We start from the raw sequence: 21873 nt of genomic DNA, 5'->3' as shown, positions 1-21873 counted from the left end.
GTCATACTTTACTAAATGCACTGTTTGTAAAATCTGGTTTTCAGCAGCATCTTCTGTACGTCTCCACTCGCATTAGTCATTGTGACCTTGGTGGAACACTTTTGTGTAATTACTTGTTGAAAGGTCTTGTTTAAGTGAAGTCAGAACAAAGTATTTAATAAGCTGTGAGGACACTTCCATTAAATCCCAAGCAAATGCTGATTTTATAATTGAAGGTATTGTTCTGTATCAACCTACAAAAAGCTCAGCATGTTGGCAGCATCTATGACAGGAAAGGCAGCCTGATGTTTAGGGTCGAGTCCTTGTTCTGTATATCGAAATTCTGACACCTAAAAATGAAATAGAATTCAAATTTTATGACTTCTATTAACACCTGTAATTGCAAACAGCAGGCAATGCTGATTGTATCACTTTGGACAATCGAAACACTTTCTCTGGAGAGTCTAAATGTAAGTTCACGCTCCGTGATTGGCATGAAGTGGTTTTCCCTGTAGTGTATTTGAAATAGATATGAAAATCTTTATTTGGAATTCGCATTCTTCTTTCTGTGCTTCTTGTTGCATCATTAAAATGCTAATCTACTGATTTCTTCTAGCAGTTTGGTTTGTTCATACCGAGTGACTTGTGCTTCATTGTAACAACCAATTATTTCTTAATTGATTCTACTGGGATTCCATTCAACACTAATTGAACTGATAGAAGCAGGCATGTGCTTAAAGATGCTTTTGGAATAGACATGTGAATTTGAAGAGAATAGAGTCATAAAGCACTGCAGTAGCAGGCCCTTCAGCCCATCTAGTCTGTGCAGAACTGTTCTGCCTAGCCCCATCAACCTGCACTCTGACCATAGCCCTCCATACACTTCTCATCCATGTACCTATCCAAATGTTGAAATCTAACCCAAATCCACCACTTCCACCAGCAGCTCGTGCGATGCTGTCACCACCGTCTGAGTGAAGATTCACTTTCATGTCCCCCTTGAACATTTCACTTTTCACCCTTAACTTATGACCTCTAGTTCTAGTCCCACCTAACTTCAGTAGTTAACACTGCTTGTATTTACCCTATCTATACCGCTCATATCTTTCAAATCTCCACATTCTCCTGTACTTCAGGGAATGAGGTCCTAAGCATTCCCTGTTACTCAGGTACTCAGCAACATCCTTGTAAATTTTCTCAGTACCCTTTCAGTCTTATCCTGTAAGTAGGTGACCAGAACTGCACTAGATACTCCAAATCTGGCTGCACCAATGTCTGAAATAACTTCAACATAACTTCCTGGCTCCTGTACTCAATACTCCGATTTATGAAGGCCACTGTGCCATAAGCTCCCTTTATGAACCTATCTACCTGTGAGGGTAGAAGGATTTTGATGATGCAAGAAAAGGACACTTAGTATAAAGCTCGGCATAATATCATTGGCTGAATGGCCTGTCCAGTGCTGTACCATTCTATGATCTACTTAAGTTGAAATGAGAGAATTTCATGTTACCATTCTTTTACCATATGAATTTCCAAAGTTCTTGTATAGAATTTCTAATGGAATTTGGATTTCTCTCCATATTCTGTTTTTCATCTTTCTTGACCTTGGGACTATCTCAAAGTCCTTTAAAGTCAATGAAGTTTGATGTTTGTGGCTGTGGAGGAAGTTTAGGATGGTATCTCAAACAAAAATGAAATGCTTTCCTTAATCGGTTTGGTGTGGTTGGTAGAAGTTATTATATCAACACACACAATGCTGGAGGAACTCAGCAGACTGGGCATCATCCATGGAAAAGAGTACAGTCGACATTTCGGGCCAAGACCCTTCATCAGGACTGGAGGAAAAGAAATGAGTCAGAAGGTGGAGGGGAGGGGAGGAGGAATCTCAGGGTGATAGGTGAAACTGGAGGGGCAGAGTAAAGAGCTGGGAAGTTGATTGGTGAAAGAGATGCAGGGCTGGAGAAGGGGAAATCTGATAGGAGAGGACAGAAGGCCATGGAAGAAAGAGAAGGGGGGAGGAGCATCTCGGAGGCGATGGCAGATAAGGAGATAAGTTGAGGAGGGAAAAGGGGATGGGGAATGGGGGAATGGTGGGGGGAGGTTGGTATTAGCAGAAGTTCAGGAAATCTTGAATGAGAGAATAGAACCAATCTAGTGTGACAGTGGAAAAGTGTTTATGGAACCAGAGGAGATAGCTAAGGTACTTGATGAATACTTTGCTTCAGTATTCACTACGGAAAAGGATCTTGGCGACTGTTGGGATGACTTACAGTAGATTGAAAAGCTTGGGCATATAGACATTAAGAAAGGGGATGTGGTAGAGCTTTTGGAAAACATCAAGTTGGACAAGTCTCTGGGACCTGACGAGATGTACCCCAGGCTACTGTGGGAGGCGAGGGAAGAAATCGCTGAGCCTCTGGCAATGATTTTCGTATCATCAATGGGGGCGGGAGAGGTTCTGGAGGATTGGAGGGTTGCAGTTGTTGTTCCCTTATTCTAGAAAGGGAGTAGAGATAGCCCAGAAAATTAGCCCAAAATAGCCCAGTTGACTTTTACCTCAGTGGTTGGTAAGTTGATAGAAAAGATCCTGAGAGGCAGGATTTATGAACATTTGGAGAGGCATAATATGATTAGGAATAGTCAGCATGGTTTTGTCAAAGGCAGGTCTGCCTTACGAACCTGATTGAATTTTTTGAGGATATGACTAAACACATTGATGAAGACAGAACAGTAGATGTAGTGTCTATGGATTTCAATAAGACATTTGATAAGGCACCCCATGCAAGGCTTATTGAGAAAGTAAGGAGGCATGGGGACCAAGGAGACCATGCCTTATGGATCCAGAATTGGCTTGCCCACAGAAGGCAAAGAGTGGTTGTAGACGGGTCATATTCTGCATGGAGGTCGGTGACCAGTAGTGTGCCTCAGGGATCTGTTCTGAGACCCCTTTCTTTGTGATTTTTATAAATAACCTGGATGTGGAAGTGGAGGGATGGGTTAGTAAATTTGCTGATGACAGAAAGGTTGGGGTATTGTGGATAGTGTGGAGGACTGTCCGAGGTTACAGCAGGACAGTGATAGGATGCAAAACTGGGCTGAGAAGTGGCAGATGGAGTTCAACCCAGGTAAGTGTGAGGTGGTTCATTTTGGTAGGTCAAATATGATGGCAGAATATAGTATTAATAGTAAGACTCTTGGCAGTGTGGAGGATCAGAGAGATCTTGGGGTCCGAGTCCATAGGACACTCAAAGCTGCTGCGTAAGATGACTCTGTGGTTAAGAAAGCATACGGTGCATTGGCCTTCATCAACTGTGGGATTGAGTTTAAGAGCTGAGAGGTAATGTTGCAGCTGTATAGGACCCTGGTCAGACCCCACTTGGAATACTGTGCTCATTTCTGGTCGCCTCACTACAGGAAGGATGTGGAAACCATAGAAGGGGTGCAGAGAAGAGTTCAAGGATGTTGCCTGGATTGGGGAGCATGCCTTATGAGAATAGGTTGCGAGAGCTTGGCCCTTTGTCCTTGGAGTGAGGGAGGATGAGAGGTGACCTGATAGAGGTGTATAAGATGACAAGATTGTGTGGATAGTCAGAGGCTTTTTCCCAGGACTGAAATGGCCAACGAGAGGGCACAGTTTTAAGGTGCTTGGATGTAGGTAAAGAGGAGATGTCAGGGGTAAGTTTTTTTTTTACTCAGTGGTCAGTGCATGGAATGGGCTGCTGGTGATGGTGGTGGAGGCAGATACAATAGGGTATTTTAAGAGACTCCTGGATAGGTACAAGGAGCTTAAAAAATAGAGGGCTATGGGTAACCCTAAATTTCTAATGTAAGTACATGGTCGGCACAGCATTGTGGGCCGAAGGGCCTGTATTTTGCTGTAGTTTTTCTGTTTCTAAATTAATGTTCATGCCATCAGGTAGGAGTCTACCCAGATGGAATGTAAGGTGTTGCTCCTGAGCAAATTTCACGGCATATATTGGTAATAACAAACCTGATTCTGATTCTAAATTAGCATGCAAATGAATGTAATATGTGGTGTTATAGCGGTGTGCTACACGCAGCGCTGAAATAACGACACGGAGTCGGTAAACTGCAGTTAAAGAAGATTTTATTCGAACTTCGCGGCTTCGCTTTAAAGCCTCCCTGATCCTGCCCTCCCCGGGCATGGATGCTGTAAGGGACACATACTCACAGTCCCGCGCAGGCTTTTCCCTTTGTTGGTGAAGCAGACCTGGCGCCCTTTTGGGACTGGCCTTTGTGCCGGCGCGCTGGCTATTTGTGAGCCGGTTCGAGTGTGCTAGGAAGTGGGTCACCACATAACCCCCCCTCCCCCAAAACCGGCGATACACCCCCCAATGTCCACAGTCTGGGCTGGACCCTGTTTGGGAGGTCGGCCTCTGCGCCGCGGTGCCGGAAACTCGACCGGTTGCGCCAAGTCCACATGGGCCAGTTTGAGTCGGTCCACCGTGAAAACCTCCTCTCTCCCCCCAACGTCCAGCACGAACGTGGACCCGTTGTTCCTGAGCACCGTAAACAGCCCCTCGTTCAGGTCGGGTTCTGCCCATGCTGCGAAGTGGGTATGGGGGCCAGGTCACCAAGCCTCTCGCGTAGTCTGCCCAGGACTGCTGCGGGTTCTTCCTCTTGCCCCCTTGGGGCCGGTATGAACTCCCCGGGGACGACCAGGGGTGCGCCGTACACCAACTCGGCCGACGAGGCATGCAGATCGTCTTTGGGCGCCGTGCGGATGCCGAGTAGGACCCAGGGAAGCTCGTCCACCCAGTTAGCTCCTCTCAGGCGGGCCATGAGAGCCGACTTTAGGTGACGGTGGAAACGCTCCACCAGGCCGTTCGACTGTGGGTGGTAGGCAGTGGTGTGGTGCAGCTGTGTCCCCAAAACGCTGGCCATAGCTGACCACAGGCTGGAGGTGAACTGGGCGCCTCTGTCGGAGGTAATGTGGGCTGGTACACCAAAGCGGGACACCCAGGTGGCGATCAGTGCCCGGGCGCAGGATTTGGAAGTGGTGTCGGTGAGCGGGATCGCCTCTGGCCATCTTGTGAACCGGTCCACAATAGTCAGGAGGTGCTGTGCTCCACGCGACACTGGCAGGGGGCCCACGATATCCACATGAATGTGGTCGAAACGCTGGTGGGTGGGGTGGAACTGCTGCGGCAGAGCTTTGGTGTGCCGCTGCACCTTGGCCGTCTGGCAGTGCATGCACGTTCTGGCCCATTCACTGACTTACTTGCGGAGTCCGTGCCAAACGAACCTGCTGGAGACCATCCGGATGGTTGTCCTAATGGAGGGGTGCGCTAAGTTATGAATGGAGTTGAAAACGTGCCGCCGCCAGGCTGCCGGGACGACGGGACGGGGCTGGCTGGTGGCGCCGTCACAGAGTAGGGTCCTCTCACCTGGGCCTACGGGGAGGTCCTGGAGCTGCAAACCGGAGACTGCGGTTCTGTAACTCGGGATCTCCTCGTCTGCCTGCTGCGCCTCTGCCAGCGCCTCAAAGTCTACCCCTTGGGAAAGAGCATGAATGTTAGGGCGAGAGAGCGCGTCCGCCACGACATTGTCCTTACCCGAGACGTGCCGGACATCCGTCGTGTATTCAGAGATGTAGGACAGTTGGCGCTGCTGGCGGGACGACCAGGGATCGGACACCTTCGTGAATGCAAAGGTAAGCGGTTTGTGGTCCGTGAATGCGGTGAAGGGCCTACCTTCTAAGAAGTACCTGAAATGCCAGATTGCCAGGTATAGCGCCAACAGTTCCCGGTCGAAAGCACTGTATTTGAGCTTGGGTGGCCGCAGGTGTTTGCTGAAAAACGCCAGGGGTTGCCAGCGACCCGCGATGAGTTGCTCCAGAACCCCACCGACTGCCGTGTTAGATGAGTCCACTGTGAGGGCGGTAGGGACGTCCATTCTTTTTTTTTACAAAATCCTTTATTACAAATATCGGTGCTATACAATATATACAAAACAGTGGCAAACACAATAACTAAACTACAAATAGACAATAGACATTACACCAAAATGTTGCCATCTCTATCCACGATGGCATTTACCCCCCGCGGAGCCCAACGGTCTCGAAACTCCTCTAAGGTCGCCGTGGACTGCGCGTGCTCTTTTTCAATATTTACCCGGGCCCGAACATACCCTCTAGGGACGTCCATTCCGGGGTGCACTAGTATCGCGGTGTTTGCTAAGGCTTCTTTCGTTTTAATGAAAGTGGCGGCGGACTCCTCATCCCAGGTAATGTCCTTGCCTGGACCTGACATCAGGGCGAACAGGGGGCGCATGATTCGGGCAGCTGAAGGGAGGAAGCGGTGGTAAAAATTTACCATACCTACGAATTCCTGAAGGCCTTTGATTGTGGTGGGTCGGGGGAAATGGCGGACCGCGTCTACCTTAGCGGGCAGAGGGGTTGCCCCATCTTTAGTAATCCTGTGTCCCAGGAAGTCAATGGTGTCGAGCCGGAACTGGCATTTGGCCGGGTTGATTGTCAGGCCGTATTCACTCAGTCGGGTGTAGAGTTGACGGAGGTGGGACAGATGCTCCTGACGACTGCTGCTGGCTATGAGGATGTCATCCAAATAGATGAATGCGAAGTCCAGGTCGCGTCCCACCGTGTCCATTAACCGCTGGAATGTCTGTGCGGCATTCTTCAGGCCGAACGGCATGCGGAGGAACTCAAAAAGGCCGAACGGGGTGATGAGTGCCGTTTTGGGGACGTCGTTCGGATGCATCGGGATTTGATGGTATCCTCGGACGAGGTCTACCTTGGAGAAGATCCGTGCGCTGTGCAGGTTTGCTGCAAAGTCCTGAATGTGCGGCACAGGGTAGCAGTCCGGTGTTGTAGCCTTGTTCAGCCTGCGGTAGTCGCCGCATGGTCTCCAGCCCCCTGTCGCTTTGGGCACCATGTGCAGGGGGGAGGCCCATGGGCTGTCGGACCGCCGGATGATCCCCAATTCCTCCATCCTCTTGAACTCCTCCTTCGCCAGTCGGAGCTTGTCCAGGGGAAGCCGCCGAGCACGGGTGTGGAGGGGTGGTCCCTGGGTCGGGATGTGGTTCTGTACGCCGTGTTGGGGCATGGCCGCCGTGAACTGCGGTGCCAGAACCGATGGGAAATCCGCCAGGACTCTGGTGAATTCATTGTCGGACAGCGTGATGGAGTCGAGGTGTGGGGCTGGCAACTGGGCTTTTTCCAGGGAGAACGTCTGAAAGGTCTCGGCGTGGACCAGTCTCTGCCTCGGCAGGTCGACCAGCAGGCTGTGAGCTTGCAAAAAATCCGCACCCAGAAGCGGTTGGGCTACGGCGGCCAGTGTGAAGTCCCACGTGAACCGGCTGGAGCCGAACTGTAGCTGCACCGTACGGGTGCCGTAGGTCCTTACTGCGCTGCCGTTCACGGCCCTCAGGGGGGGACCCGGTGCCCTGTTGCGGGTGTCGTAACTCGTCGGAGGTAAGACGCTGATCTCGGCACCGGTGTCGACCAAAAAACGGCGTCCCGACCTCTTGTCCCACACATACAGGAGGCTATCCCAATGGCCAGCCGCCGTAGCCATCAGCGGCGGCTGGCCTTGGCGTTTCCCGGGATCTTGCAGGGCGGGCGACAACGGCGGGCTTCTGCGCCCCACCACTGGTGGTAGAAGCACCATTGTTCATTGGGCTCCTTACCCCTGCCTCTGGGGTTAGCGGGCTCTGTGGCCGGGCCTGGTCTGGTTTGCTGCTGGGAGTGTGGCTTGGTGATCTGTGCGACGGACGCCCCACTCACCTTCTTGGCGTTCCACAGCAAGTCCGCCCGGGCTGCCACCTTCCGGGGGTCGCTGAAATCTGCGTTGGACAGCGGCAGTCGTATGTCCTTGGGTAGCTGCTCCAGGAATGCGTGCTCAAACATGAGGCAGGGTTTGTGTCCGCCGGCCAGAGACAACATCTCATTCATTAAAGCCAATGGAGGTCTGTCTCTCAAGCCATCCAGGTGCAGTAAACGGGCAGCCCGCTCACGCCGTGAGAGTCCGAAAGTCCTTATGAGCAGGGCTTTGAATTCCGTGTACTTGCCGTCCACTGGGGGAGACTGTACGAACTCCTCAACCTGGGCCACTGTGTCCTGGTCGAGGGAGCTCACCATGTAATAGTAATGTGTGTCCTCTGAGGTTATCTGCCGAATGTGGAATTGGGCTTCTGCTTGCTGGAACCATAGGTGAGGTCGCAGCGTCCAGAAGCTTGGCAGTTTCAACGAAACCGCATGAACAGATGCGGCATCGTTCATCTCCGGTCCAAATATAGTTTGGACCGTCGGGGTCACCAATTGTTGCGGTGTGCTACACGCAGTGCTGAAATAACGACACGGAGTCGGTAAACTGCAGTTAAAGAAGATTTTATTCGAACTTCGCGGGTTCGCTTTAAAGCCTCCCTGATCCCGCCCTCCCCGGGCGCGGATGCTGTAGGGGGCACGTACTCACAGTCCCGTGCAGGCTTTTCCCTTTGTTGGTGAAGCAGACCTGGCACCCTTTTGGGACTGGCCTTTGTGCCGGCGCGCTGGCTATTTGTGAGCCGGTTCGAGTGCGCAAGGAAGTGGGTCACCACAGTGTAGCTGGAGCACCTAATACTTTGACAGTCACTCCTAACTTGTTTTTATTTGCATCCATTGCTTTTTCTGCACCACTTTTGTGGTATCAAAATCTGTCTTTTACTTTGTATGAGCAGTATTTTACATTTGTGTGCATTCTCCTTGTATTTTTGTCCCAATTATTTATTGTGGCAAACTCTCTTGATTTCTGAATACGTCTTCTCGATTGCTGTAGCCCTTCCTGCTTGGCTACTGCTACAATACGATTACTTCCTGTGACTTGTACTGTGTGTAAAATTGAATTTTCCGTTCTAGGAGAAGAAAGGAAATAATTGTTTTTAAGTGCGTCTTTCAATATGCCACGTGTCCTTAACTTCAAAGGCATCTGTATTATACAAACATTGGTAACCTGTATTGTGGGCCGGGCATGATGCTTTATTCTTAATGTTTCTTTCAGTTTGTAAAGGGCAATCTGTTTTTGAAAAATGAGCGTGTGCAAATCCAATTAAATTTATTTCCAATTGAATGGAAGAACTAACCCCACTGTCTAATTATTCTGTTAACCCATTCTAGGTTGCTGAATACTTAGTTCCCAACTATTAATTAGTTTGGAGTTTGTTAATTGGTTTTGCACTTACCTTCAATGATTGCATTGGGTTTCTGTCTTTAAAGGTGTAGTTACTGGTGGAGCAATGCAGCTAACCAACCTCATCAGAGCAGAACTATTTCCCAGTGATTGATATTAATGGTTGTAAGCTGTAATGTGATCAAACTGACTGATCTGATAAAAATCATTAGGAGGTGAAAAGCAGAGTTTAATTTTTAGATGTTCTGAAGTGCTAAATAAAATAGTTACTCAATTAAATCAGTTAAATCACAGAGTGGGCACCACAATAGCGTAGCAGTTAGCGTGGACGCTATTACAGATTGGGGCGTTCTGGATTTCCGAGTTCAGTTCCGGCACCATTCTGTAAGGAGTTTCTGTACATCTTCCCTGTGGAGTGCGTGGGTTTTCTCTGGGTCTTCTGATTTTTCTCACACAGTCCAAAGATGTACCGGGTAAGTTTATTGGTCATTGCAAATTGTCCAGTGATTAGGTGAGGAATATCGGGTTTGTTGGGGGTTGCTCGGGTGGCGTGGCTTGAAGGGCCTACTCCGTGCTGGATCGCTAGATATAAAAATAATAGCGTACAGAATGTGGCCTCTTGGCCCATCAGTCCATGCCTGCTCCCTGCCACAGCAAATGTCTACTTCCACCTTTTCTCCAAAGAGTTGCAAGTTTTACTCCCTGGTATATTTAACCAGTTCATCCTTCTGTAATACATTCCAGACAAACATCCGCATGTCACTCTTAACTTTCTCCCTGTATGTCTCTGGCCTCTTGATCTTGATCCTGCTTCCAATGCAAATAATGCCTTGTTTACCTACTATATCCAGGTGTCTCTTCAATTTGGAAGTACATAAAATCTACTTTGTCTCTCCTTTCAAGGAAAGCAGAACATCATCATTGTAACTTCAATATCTTGTCCCAGGGCCCACTCTTGTACTACGCTGTGTTACGTACCCCGTAACTGGGTCACTTACCAGCAAAGATAGAGAGGTCCGTTGAAGTCTGATGGTACTACTTTTAAAAGTCTTTATTTATAACGGGGCACAAAAATAAGATTAATACAAACATTCAGATAATATACGTCGTCAATACTCAATCTAAAAGCGCGGGTATAGTAATAATCATCAATAAGAAATAGCTCTATCGTTTGTCTAGGGGATAATATATTGTCCATTGAAAATATAAGAGTCACTCAGTTCCTGCAGGCTTCAGCCTTTGGGGACCGCTGGGTTTTCAATTGTTGGAGAGAGAGAGAGATTTGTGAGAAAAGAAACTTGCCCGGGTCTTTTGATGAGGCCAAACCGTTGAGTCGGGGGAGTTGGTTCCCCGTTGTTAGTTCAAGAAAATCGTTTCTGTGGTACCCGCCACCGGCTCCCTGGCAAGGGAACCGAACGCACGTGGCTTCCTTCAAATGGCTGCCCGCTATTACGGGATCACTAGCGTGTCTTCTGGTGCGTCTGAGGGGCCGTCTCTACAGCCCCTCTTTTATCTTGACTCACAGGGTAGTAGATGTCAATCAGGTTGGGGGTGATGCAATCTCTCTCTCAACCAGCCCACTTTGCCCGAGGGCTTGCACGTATCCTAGTCCCCAATCCACAAATGTGTCTCCAAGAGACAATGGCCAATGTGGCATTATTTTGCATCACCGGGGAACGAGGCATCCGGCACGTCTCTCTCCCATTTCCTGGGTCCACTGACCCCCCCCCCCCCCCGTGCTCTTGCGATTCTCACAAAGGAGGGGGCTGCGGTCATAACAGCTGTGCACATCTCCCCACATCCTTCCTGTAAAGCAGCAACCAGAATTAATATATTACTCCAGCTATCGTGGGGCCTTTCTACCTCTGTATGCCTCTATTCACATAAGCAGTAGATGAAATAATTTTGTTTAGTTGAATTGTAATGCATTGCAGATTTAAATTTATTTTAGGACAAGAGTTTACCAAACAAAAATAGAGCAAAAGATTTTCAAAGTATCTTGAAGTAGGTCTAGGCGTAAATAGGTTAAGTTTTACATTGTGACAGTTCATATTTTTTCTCTCTTCTGTTGTAAATTCCCTGGAAGTAACTTTAGGATTTCTACATAAATTACCCATGCCCAGAAATTTAAACTAATTTAGCAGGGGTTGGGAACCAGAGTCACAGTGCTGAGGATGAGGTGTAGTGAGACCAGAGGCAGTGTGTAGTGAGACTCTTAGCAAGGAGAGGCTGATGACAGGGCAAAATTGCAGTCACCAGGATGAGTTGCAATGTAAAGGGCAGACAAAATTTAAAAGTGTGAACGCAAGACTGGGGTGTTAGATCTGAATGCATGCAGTATATGAAATAAGATAGTTGAGCTTGTAGCACAGTTACGGATTGGCATGTATAGTGTTGTAGACATATCTCAATCACGGCTGAAAGAAGATTGTAGCTGGGAGTTTAAAGTCCAAGGACAGGTAGGTAGGTAGAGGGGGTGGTGTGGCTCTGTTGTTTTTTTTTAAAAAAAGAAATCAAAATGTTAGAAATAAGTTACCTAGGGTCTCAAGGTGTTGAATCACTGTGGGTAGAGCTAAGGAAAGGGAAGGATAAAAAGACCCTGATGGATGTTATATACAGAAGTAAAGGATATGGTCTACAAATTACAACGGGAGATAGAAAATGCATGCCAAAAGGCAATGTTATGATGGTCGTGGGGGATTTCAGGTTGGGAAGATCAGGTTGGTGCCAGATCCTAAGGGGGAATTTATAGAATGCCTACGTGATGGCTTTTTAGAACAGCTTGTGGTTGAACCTACTAGGGGATCAACTATTCTGGATTAGGTGATGTGCAGTAAATCAGAATTGATTAGAGAGCTTAAGGTAAAAGAACACTGAAGAGAAAGATCATAACATGATCAAATTTGCACTGAAATTTGAGGAGAAGCTAAAGTCAGATGTCTCAGTATTACAGTGGAGTAAAGGGAATTAGAGAAATGAGAAAGGACGTGGCCAATGTTGATTGGGAAAAGAACACTGGCAGGGATGATGACAAAGCAGCAATGACTGGAATTTCTGGAAGCAATTCAGAAGGTTCAGGATAGATGAAACCCTGCTTTCCTTGGCTGCATAAGTCCAGGGAATACACACTCATTATAATTAAACAGTCAAATGTGCACAAGTTGAAGCTCATCTTGAGCTTCTCTGTCACTAGTGTGCTGGGCCTTCGGTCAGCATGGAAGCACACATCCCTTTCTGAACATCGCTCGCAATCCGTCTCGAACAAACAGGTCTCCCGTCCGATTCTGTCTAGTGTCTTCTCTCTCCCTCTCACGCCGAACACAATACCCAAGACCAACCTTGGTGTCCCTCCCCCTAAAAAAAAAATACCTCCCCCAGTTCCATCATCCTAATTAGATGGCATACGTTCCTCGTCATCCCTTATCTGCAACAATAACCTAAAGAGGCTGAAAGCTAAATTAAATACCTACAGCATAACAGTAAAGATGTGTATATCCCAAAGAGGAAGAAGTATTCTACAGGCAAGATGACGCAGCTGTGGCTGACAGGAGATGTCAAAGCCAACATAAAAACCAAAAAGAGGGCAATTAATAGAGCAAAAGTTAGTGGGAAGTTAGAGGATTGGGAAGCTTTTAAAAACTAACAGTAAGCAACTAAGGAGTTATTAAGAAGGAAAAGATGGAATACTAAAGTTGGAATACAAAAGTAAGTCAGCCAATAATATTAGAGGACCAGCATTTTCTCCAGATACCCAGTGTAAAGGAGAGGTGAGAGTGGATATCGGACCACTGGAAAACGATGCTGGAGAGTTAGTAATGGACAAGGAAATGGCTGACAAACCAAATAAGTATTTTTCATTGGTTTTCACTGTGGAAGACAACTAGCAGTATGGTCGAAGTTCCAGAGTGTCAGGGGTCATTTATGTGTGAAGTTACCATTGCTAGAGAGAAGGTCCTTGGGAAACTGAAAGGTCTGAAGGTAGATAAGTCACCTGGACCAGATGGTGTACACCCCAGGGTTCTGAAAGAGATTGTGGAGGCATTAGTAATGATCTTTCAAGAATCACTAGTTTCTGGAATGCTTCCAGAAGACTGGAAAATTGCAAAAGTCACTTCACTCTTCAAGAAGGGAGAGAGGCAGAAGAAAGGAAATTATAGCCAGTTAACATCAGTGATTTGGAAGATGTTGGAGTTGATTATTAAGAATGTGGTTTCAGGGTACTTGGAGGCACAAGATAAAATAGTCCGTAGTCAGCATGGTTTCCTCAAGGGAAAAACTTGTCTTACAAAACTGTTGGAATTTTTTGAAGAAGTAACAAGCAGGATGGACAAAGGAGAAACATTTGATGTTGTGTACTTGGATTTTCAGAGGCTTTTGACAGGGTGCCACAGGAAGCTGCTTAACAAGCTATGAACCCATGGTATTATAGGAAAGATACTAGCATAGATAAAGCAGTGGCTGATTGACAGGAGGCAAAGAGTGGGAATGAAGGGAACCTTTTCTGCCTGGCTGCTGGTAACTAGTGGTGTTCCACACGATCTGTGTTGGGACTAATTCTTTTTACGTTATATGTTAATGATTTGGATGTTGGAACTGATGGCTTTGTTGCAAAGTTTGTGGACAAAATTAAGATGGGTGGAGGAGCAGGTAGTTCTGAGGAAGTTGAGAGGCTACAGAAGGACAGACAGATTAGGGGAATGGGCAAAGAAATGGCAGATGGAATATAGTGTTGGGATGTATATAGTCATGCACTTTGATAGAAGAAATGAAAGAGTTGACTATTCTCTAAATGGAGAGAAAATTTAAAATTCTGTGAGCACTTTTATTCAGGATTACATGTGCCAACATAGTGAAACGCTTGTCTTTCATACTCTTCATACAGATCAGATCATTATATGGTGCATTGAACTTGGATAAGGTAAAACAATAATGCAGAACATAGTGTGAAAACTAGTGCAAAAATGCAGTAATGATAAGGTGCAAGATCATAACGAGGTAGATTGTGAGGCCTGGTGTCCATCTCATCATACAAGATGTCTGTTTGTGAGTCTGGTAACATTAGGATAGAAGGTGTCCTTGAGCCTGGTGGTTTGTGCTTTTGTATCTTTTGCCTGCTGGGGGTGGGGGGGGGGGGGGGGAGAGACAGGAATGTCCAGAGTGAGATTTTTGCTGATGTTGGATGCCTTATGGGGGCAACAAGAAGTATAGACAATCCATGGAGAGGAGGTTTGCTACTGCGATGTCTGCAGTTTCTTGTAGTTAGGCACAGAGCAGTTGTCATACCAAGCTGTTATGCATCCAGACTGAATACTTTCTATGGTACAATCTAGCAATGTTGAGGCTGAGTTACACTCATAGTATGTAGACACAGGAAAAGTGTTTTTGACAGTTGATTGAGCTGCCATCAGTGACTGTAAGTGTGACCGTTTGTCAATGTGGAGCTCTCTGCGAGTTTGTGATCTGATTGGAGCAAAGGATGTTAGTGATGGTGAGGGTGGAGTGAGAACACTGGGAGAGGTGTGGGGCAGGTGGCAAGGAGGACTGCCGGGGCAAGGGGCGAGGTGGCACTGGTGCAGACACCAGACAAGGTCATTTTATACCAAATAATTGGTTTAATGATTATTACAGAATGTCTTTCTGGTGCTTCCCTTCCCATTTTCCCAAACCTGATTCCAGTCTCCCTGCCTCCTTCCTATTCTCAGTCCACGTAGAGAGACCCGTATCAAAATCAAGTTTACCATCACTCACATACGTCATGAAATAAGTTTATTTTTGTGGTAGCAGTACTGTGCAATACATAAAATTACTACTGTACATCGCTCCCGCTCTCTGTCACACTTTTGGACTGTACGTTTTATTTAAATGTGATTATCATTTATATATGCAGGTTTTTGGAAACAAAGTAATAATTCCGTCTTTGGATGGACACCTTTTCCAATGGGACCGAGACAGGGAGAGCATGGAGGCAGTTCCATTTACAGTGGAGTCGCTCCTGGAATCTTCCTACCGACTTGGCGATGATGTAGTCTTGGTTGGAGGGAAGTCACGGACAACCTATGGGTTGGATGCCGCCACTGGAAAGGTAACCAGGATGCGTCCGTCTCCTTTATGTGGAACTTTGGAATGGTGCTGTACTGTTTTGTTAGGTCTGAGATGCCCATGCTGAAAAAAATCTCCCAATTTATTTTGCATTCTTTTGGTCATTGCTCTTCCCAAAATGCTGGAAGACCTAAACGGGTCAGGCAGCCTGCCTGAAAAGGAATGAACAGTTGACGTTTCGGGACTGGAAAGGAAGGGGGATGAGCCAGAGTAAGGTGGTGGGGTGGGGTGGAGGGGAATGGAGTACAAGATGGAAGGTGATAGGTTAAGCTAGGTGGGTTGTGAGGGGGAAATGAAATGAGAAGCTAGGAGGTGATGGGTACTAAAGGTGAAGGGATGAAGAAGATATCTGACAGGAGAGGAGAGTTAACCATGTGAGAAAGGGAAGGAGAAATGGTACTGGAGGATGTGATAGTTAAGGAGAAGAGAAGAGGTAAAAAGGGAGCCAGAATGGGGAATGGAAGAAGAGGGAAAAGGCAGTGAGGAAACATCAGAAGTTAAGAAATATGTTTTCAGTACATTACCATTAAATATCTGTTTTCGTCACTGGATTTTGTTTCTTGGCAGACGATCTTCCCGTCACATTTGTTAAATATCTCTTTGATTTGAATTGTTTGTAAACCACAGACCAAGCATGACACTTCAAGCTGCACTGTGGCAACTCTGCTTCGTGAATAGTGCTGTAACTCTGTCAATCAGTTCTCAAGCTTTACTTAACTTTGTGTTCACCAGATCCCATGTGCTTCTTGCTACATTGTCCCAGGTAATTGAAATCCAATAACAAGCCAGCACCACTAGAATCCCTGATGAAAGACCAAGAACAGAACCCAGAATTGCTCTCATTAGGGAAGGATGCTGTCTGAAACCACCTCCCACTATATTTTTGTTATTTTGCAATGCAAGCTCTTTTAAGAAGCTTATTTAAATGCAGCGAGCTTATTGGTCCACCTCTTGGTGCAATATCCCATCAAAAGGAAATTCAGACCACTTCCAATGAATGGTTATTTACCTGAAAAGTTAATTTGATTTCTCTTGCCTCCCCTTTACCCCCCCCCCCGCACTTCGTGACCTGTGAGTTGTCTCCAGTCTTTTTCTATTTTTATCTCGACTTAAAATATTATGGCTCTCCTGAATTGGTGGCCTTTTTTCATATGGGTTTGAATGAGAAACAAAGAAAAACTACAGCACAATACAGGCCCTTCGGCCCACAATGCTGTACCGGACAAGTGCTTACTTTAGAAATTACTTGGGGTTACCCGTAGCCTTCTATTTTTTTTTTAAAGCTCCATGTACCTATCCAGGAGTTTTTTTAAAAGACCGTATCGTATCCGCCTCCACCACTGTCACCAGCAGCCCATTCTGTGCACTCACTACTCTCTGCGTTTTAAAAAAAAACTTAACCCATGACATTTCCTCTGTACCTACTTCCAAGCACCTTAAAACTCTGCCCTCTCGTGGTAGCCATTTCAGTCCCGGGAAAAAGCCTCTGACTATCTACACTATCCATACTCTCATCATCTTACACATATCTATCAGGTCACCTCCCATCCTCCGTCGCGCCAAGGAGAAAAGGCCAAGTTCACTGAGCCTATTCTTGTAAGGCATGCTCCCCAATCCAGGCAACGTACTTGTAAATCTCCTCTGTACCCTTTCAAAGTTTTTCACAACCTTCCTGTAATGAGGTGACCAGAATTGAGCATAGTACTCCAAGTGGGGTTTGACCAGGGTCCTATATAACTGTAACATTACCTCTCAGCTCTTAAACTCAATCCCATGGTTGATGAAGGCCAATGCACCGTATGCCTTTTTAACCACAGAGTCCACCTGCACAGCAGTTTTGAGTGTCCTATGGACTTGGACCCCAAGAAATCTCTGAGCCTCCACAATGCTAAGAGTCTTATCATTAATTCTATAGTCTGCAATTTCTGTCATTATTGACTTACCAAAATGAACCACCTCACACTTATCTAGGTTGAACTCTATCTGTCACTTCTCAGCCCAGTTTTGCATCCTATCAAAATCCCACTGTAACCTCTGACAGCCCACTACACTATCCACAATACCCTCAACCTTTGTATCATCAGCATATTTACTAACCCATCCTTCCACTTCCTCATCCAGGTCATTTATCACAAAGAGTAGGGGTCCCAGAACAGATCCCTGAGGCACATCACTGGTCACCGGCCTCCGTGCAGTATATGACCCATCTGCAACCACTTCTGTGGGCAAGCCAGTTCTGGATCCAGAAAGCAATGTCCCCTTGGATTCCATGCTTCCTTACTTTCTCAATAAGCCTTGCATGGGGTACCTTATCAAATGCCTTGCTGAAATCCATATACACTGCATCTACTGTTCTGTCTTCATCAATGTGTTTAGTCACATCTTCAAAAAATTCAATCAGGCTCTTAAAGCACGACCGGCCTTTGACAAAGCCATGCTGACTATTCCTAATCAGATTATGCCTCTCCAAATGTTCATAAATCCTGCCTCTCAGGATCTCCTCCATCAACTTACCAACCACTGAAGTAAGACTCACTGGTCTATAATTTCCTGGGCTATCTCTACTCCCTTTCTTGAATAAAGGAACAACATCCGCAACCCTTCAATCCTTCGGAACCTCCCCTGTCCCCATTGATGATGCAAAGATTATTGCCAGAGGCTCAGCAATCTTGTTCCATGCTTCCCACAGTGGCCTGGTGTACATCTCATCTGGTCCCGGAGACTTATCCAACTTGATGCTTTCCAAAAGCTCCAGCACATCCTGTTTCTGAATGTCTATATGCTCGAGCTTTTCATTCCTCCTTACAGTCGCCAAGATCCTTTTCTGTAGTGAATATTGAAGCAAAGTATTCATTAAGTACCTCAGCTATTTCCTCAGGTTCCATACACACTTTTCCACTGTCACATTTGATTGGTCCTGTTCTCCCACGTCTTATCCTCTTGCTCTTCACATACTTGTAGAATGCCTTGGGGTTTTCTTTAATTCTGTTCACCAAAGCCTTCTCATGTCCCCTTCTGACTCTCCTAAATTCATTCTTAAGCTGCTTCCTGCTAGCCTTATAATCTTCTAGATCTCTATCATTACCTAGTTTTTTTTTTAACCTTTCATCAGCTTTTCTCCTATTCTTGAATAGATTTTCAACAATTCTTGTTGAATCCTAAATTCTTCTTGTAAGAACGAGAGTCTGATGTTTCTTTAAATCCCAGTGGACTTTGATTATTTGATGCAATCATGGTTGTGACAATTAACATCGCTCATTTAAGAGTAAATAAATAAGAGTAAATGATACAGCTAAAGCAGAAAGCTGGTGTAATTTGTCAGCATGTACCGTAGATTCCGGATTATAAGCCGCTACTTTTTTCCCACATTTTGAACAGCTTTGAACTCTGCGGCCTTTAATCCAGAGCGTCTAATACATGGTTTTTTTTCATGCCGCCTCGTAAACATTTTGCCTCGTAACAGTAGACCAATAAAATTGATGAGTAGTTCACAGAGGTCCAATGAAATTGTACGATAAATCAAGCGCACTTTCACAATTAAGTTATTGTAAATCAGTCATTTGTACTCACCCTCATCAACATGGAAAACACTCGAAGAAAAGCAAGACCCGAGCGCGTCAGACCCGAGCGCATCAGACCCGATTAGACCCGAGCGCATCAGACGTGATTAGACCCGATCGCGTTACGCGAGCGCGTCAGACCCGAGCGCATCAGACCCGATTAGACCCGAGCGCGTCAGACCCGATTAGACCCGATCGTGTTACGCGAGCGCGTCAGACCCGAGCGCATCAGACCCGATTAGACCCGAGCGCGTCAGACCCGAGCGAAAACGCTGCTTTTAAGTTAAAGGCGATCAATAACTTTTCCTGGTAGGCTGCAGTATATATATTTTTACCAGTCGCTAGGAGATATTGGAATGTTGTTCGTGCTGTTCAGTAAAAAAGTATATGCAACGTAATTTGTGTTACCGATACGTATGTATATTTAAAAGTAGCGGTGCGGCCTAAAATCCGGTGCGGCCTTTATAATTAAAAAATTGATTTTATTTCTAAAATTAGAGCCAGCGGCTTTTAATCAGGTGCGCTCTGTAGTCCGGAATCTACGGTATTTGTAGTTCTCCATTCCTTTGCCTAGTTTACCGTTGAAAAGATATACTCAATCCTGTCCAATTGCTAAACAATCGCATTCCGTACCAATACACTATTTGATGTGAGACTTTAAATTTATTGGTTAAAGAAATGAAGCCTGTTCCCTTATGATACAGATACCTAATAATGGCATACGCCTCAATTCCAGCAAGATTAAGGCAATGTATACAATTTGGCAAGTGTGAAGTGATTCACTGTGGAAGGTTGAATTTGAAACAGAATACAGGTGTTAATAGCAAGATTCTTATCGTGGAGGAACAGGGGGATTGCGAGTTTCACATCTATTGATCCCTCATAGTAGCTGTACAAATTGATGGGGTTTTTAAACAAGGTTTGTGATGTGTTGGTCTTCATTAGTTGGGCGATTAAGTTCACGAGCTTGAAGTAATTTTGCAGCTGTTTAAAATTCTGGTTAGGTCACACTTGGAATATCGTGTTCCGTTCTGGACACCTCATTATAGGAAGGATGTGGAAACTTTGGAAAAGGTGCAGTAGAGATTTGCCAAGATGCTGCCTGGATTGGAGAGCATATCTTATTTTGATAGGTTGAGAGCGCTGGAGCAAAGGAGGATGAAAGGTGACTTGATTAATGGTGTACAAGATAAGAGGCATAGATAGAGTGGACAGCCAGAGATGACTTCTCAGGGCAGAAATGGTTAATACAAAGGGGAATACTTTTAATGTGATTGGATAAAAATATGGTGGGGATGTCTGGTAAGTTCTTTACACACAGTTATGGGTGCGTGGAACACCCTGCCAGTGGTGGTGATAGAGGCAGATGCATCAGGGGCATTAAAGAAATTCTTAGAAAGGTATATGGATGATAGAAAAATGGAGGACTTTGTAGGAGGGAACGCTTAGATTGATTTTAGAATAGGTTAAAGGTAAGCACAGCATAGTGGGCTGAAGGGCCTGTATTGTGCTGTAATGTTCAATGACCTACAGCATGTTCTATTCTCAGTGGAGTCGAGAACAAGTCGATTAATAAATAAAATTGAACAAAAGGATTACGTATTTTGGAATTGCTGAGAATAAGATGTGTGCTGCAGGACTGCAGCCTCCCAGGTTAGCTTTCTGGGCTGGAGAGATCGATTGGGTTTTGCATCAGCACTTACTGCATCATTTTGAGGGTTCTGTTACGCTGTTAGTCATAGTCAGAAATGGCAGTTAGTGCAGACTTCTAAATTTCTGCAGCAAATTCAATGTGCAAATCGAGCAAGTTCTTAAAATGAATGGGGAAGTCGTGAGCAAAATGCTAGAGCAGCATTAATTGACCAGCAAATCTTGGAAACTTGCAAACTGCATTCCACTAATTTCCATGTTAATGATGATGAGTGCAGTCACTTTTCTAGTATCACGTATCTACAACGTGAATCTTCTCACACTGGAGGAAGGGAAAGTGCCAGCTGTTCTTCTGCCTTGTCACAAATGAGATTGACTCCACTGCAATGTTGCCCACTCAGAGTTCTTCAAAGTGATAAAGTGGGAAGTTTTACTCCGTTTGGACCTTTCCTGATGTGTCCATACACAGCTTGAGTATCCCTTATTCGAAGTTACAAAATCTGGAAACCTCCGTACGTAATCTGAAATATTTTTGCGCGTTGACATGACGCCAGAAATGGAAAACTCCGCAAGGCACTGGGAAGGTCCCCAGTCAATGCACAAGGCTCTGCGAACCACAGGCGGTTCTGAGAAGTGACCTCACATATGTAATGAACAAAAGTTAATGAAAAACAGAGAAAATCACGCATCAAGCTGAATCAGTAATGTGTGATGTACAAGAGTGAGACAAAGACTGCTCACCGGTAGCACATAAATTCAGAGTTTGAAATGGTGGTGACCTCAAGCAATCACATTATATATTCCAAAATCTGAAACACAGTACTGAGTGTTTCAGATAAGGGGTACTCAACCTGTACTGGATAGTGCTTCTCTGACGCTTTGCCACTGATCCAGTTTACTGAAAGGAACTCTCCTCTGCTCTACCCTCTTCACCCGTCCTCCCTACTCCACCTTGCGCAGATGCGGTACGTCTGTTCCACGGGGGGTTGCAGCCGCTGGGACGAGGAGACGACTGACCAGGGATCTGATCTGTTGCTGCTGCAGCGCACGCAGAAGACGGTCAGAGCTGTGGGGCCTCGGTCTGGCGCTGAGAAGTGAGTGTGATAAGTGATTGTTCATTCAGGAACTAGCTTTAGAGTGGGGTTTAGAGAAGCTGAAAGTGCATTTGATGATACTTGAAGGGAGACTTCAGGAGGAAAAAAAAATTGCATTGGGAGTTGAAGATTCAAGATTGTTTAATGTCATTTCCAGCACACAATTGGATAGGAGAACAAAATAATTGTTACTTCAGATCCCATGCAGCACAAAAAATCAGAATAAGATAAAAACACAATAATCAAACAATAAATATAAATACACAATATAGCTTACATACATCAACTGAATGTATGTACGTAAAGTGGTGGCAGGTAAGGTGACTCTGACAGGAAATGATT

At 45.8% G+C, this 21873-nt stretch overlaps 1 protein-coding gene across 1 annotated transcript in view; it reads left to right on the top strand.

The window, feature by feature from the left end:
* eif2ak3 (eukaryotic translation initiation factor 2-alpha kinase 3) overlaps positions 1-21873 on the top strand; it is a 98249-nt gene that overhangs the window by 28426 nt on the left and 47950 nt on the right. Inside the window, exons 3-4 of the mRNA XM_073042150.1 lie at positions 15016-15210; positions 21398-21531. Of these exons, the coding sequence (XP_072898251.1) occupies positions 15016-15210; positions 21398-21531 (329 nt within the window). The remainder of the gene's footprint in view (positions 1-15015; positions 15211-21397; positions 21532-21873) is intronic.

The sequence above is a fragment of the Hemitrygon akajei genome, chromosome 4 (assembly GCF_048418815.1).
Source record: "Hemitrygon akajei chromosome 4, sHemAka1.3, whole genome shotgun sequence".
Taxonomy (NCBI): Eukaryota; Metazoa; Chordata; class Chondrichthyes; order Myliobatiformes; family Dasyatidae; genus Hemitrygon; species Hemitrygon akajei.
The sequence above is the reverse complement of the archived record's forward strand: the minus strand, read 5'-3'. Positions and strand labels throughout refer to the sequence as shown.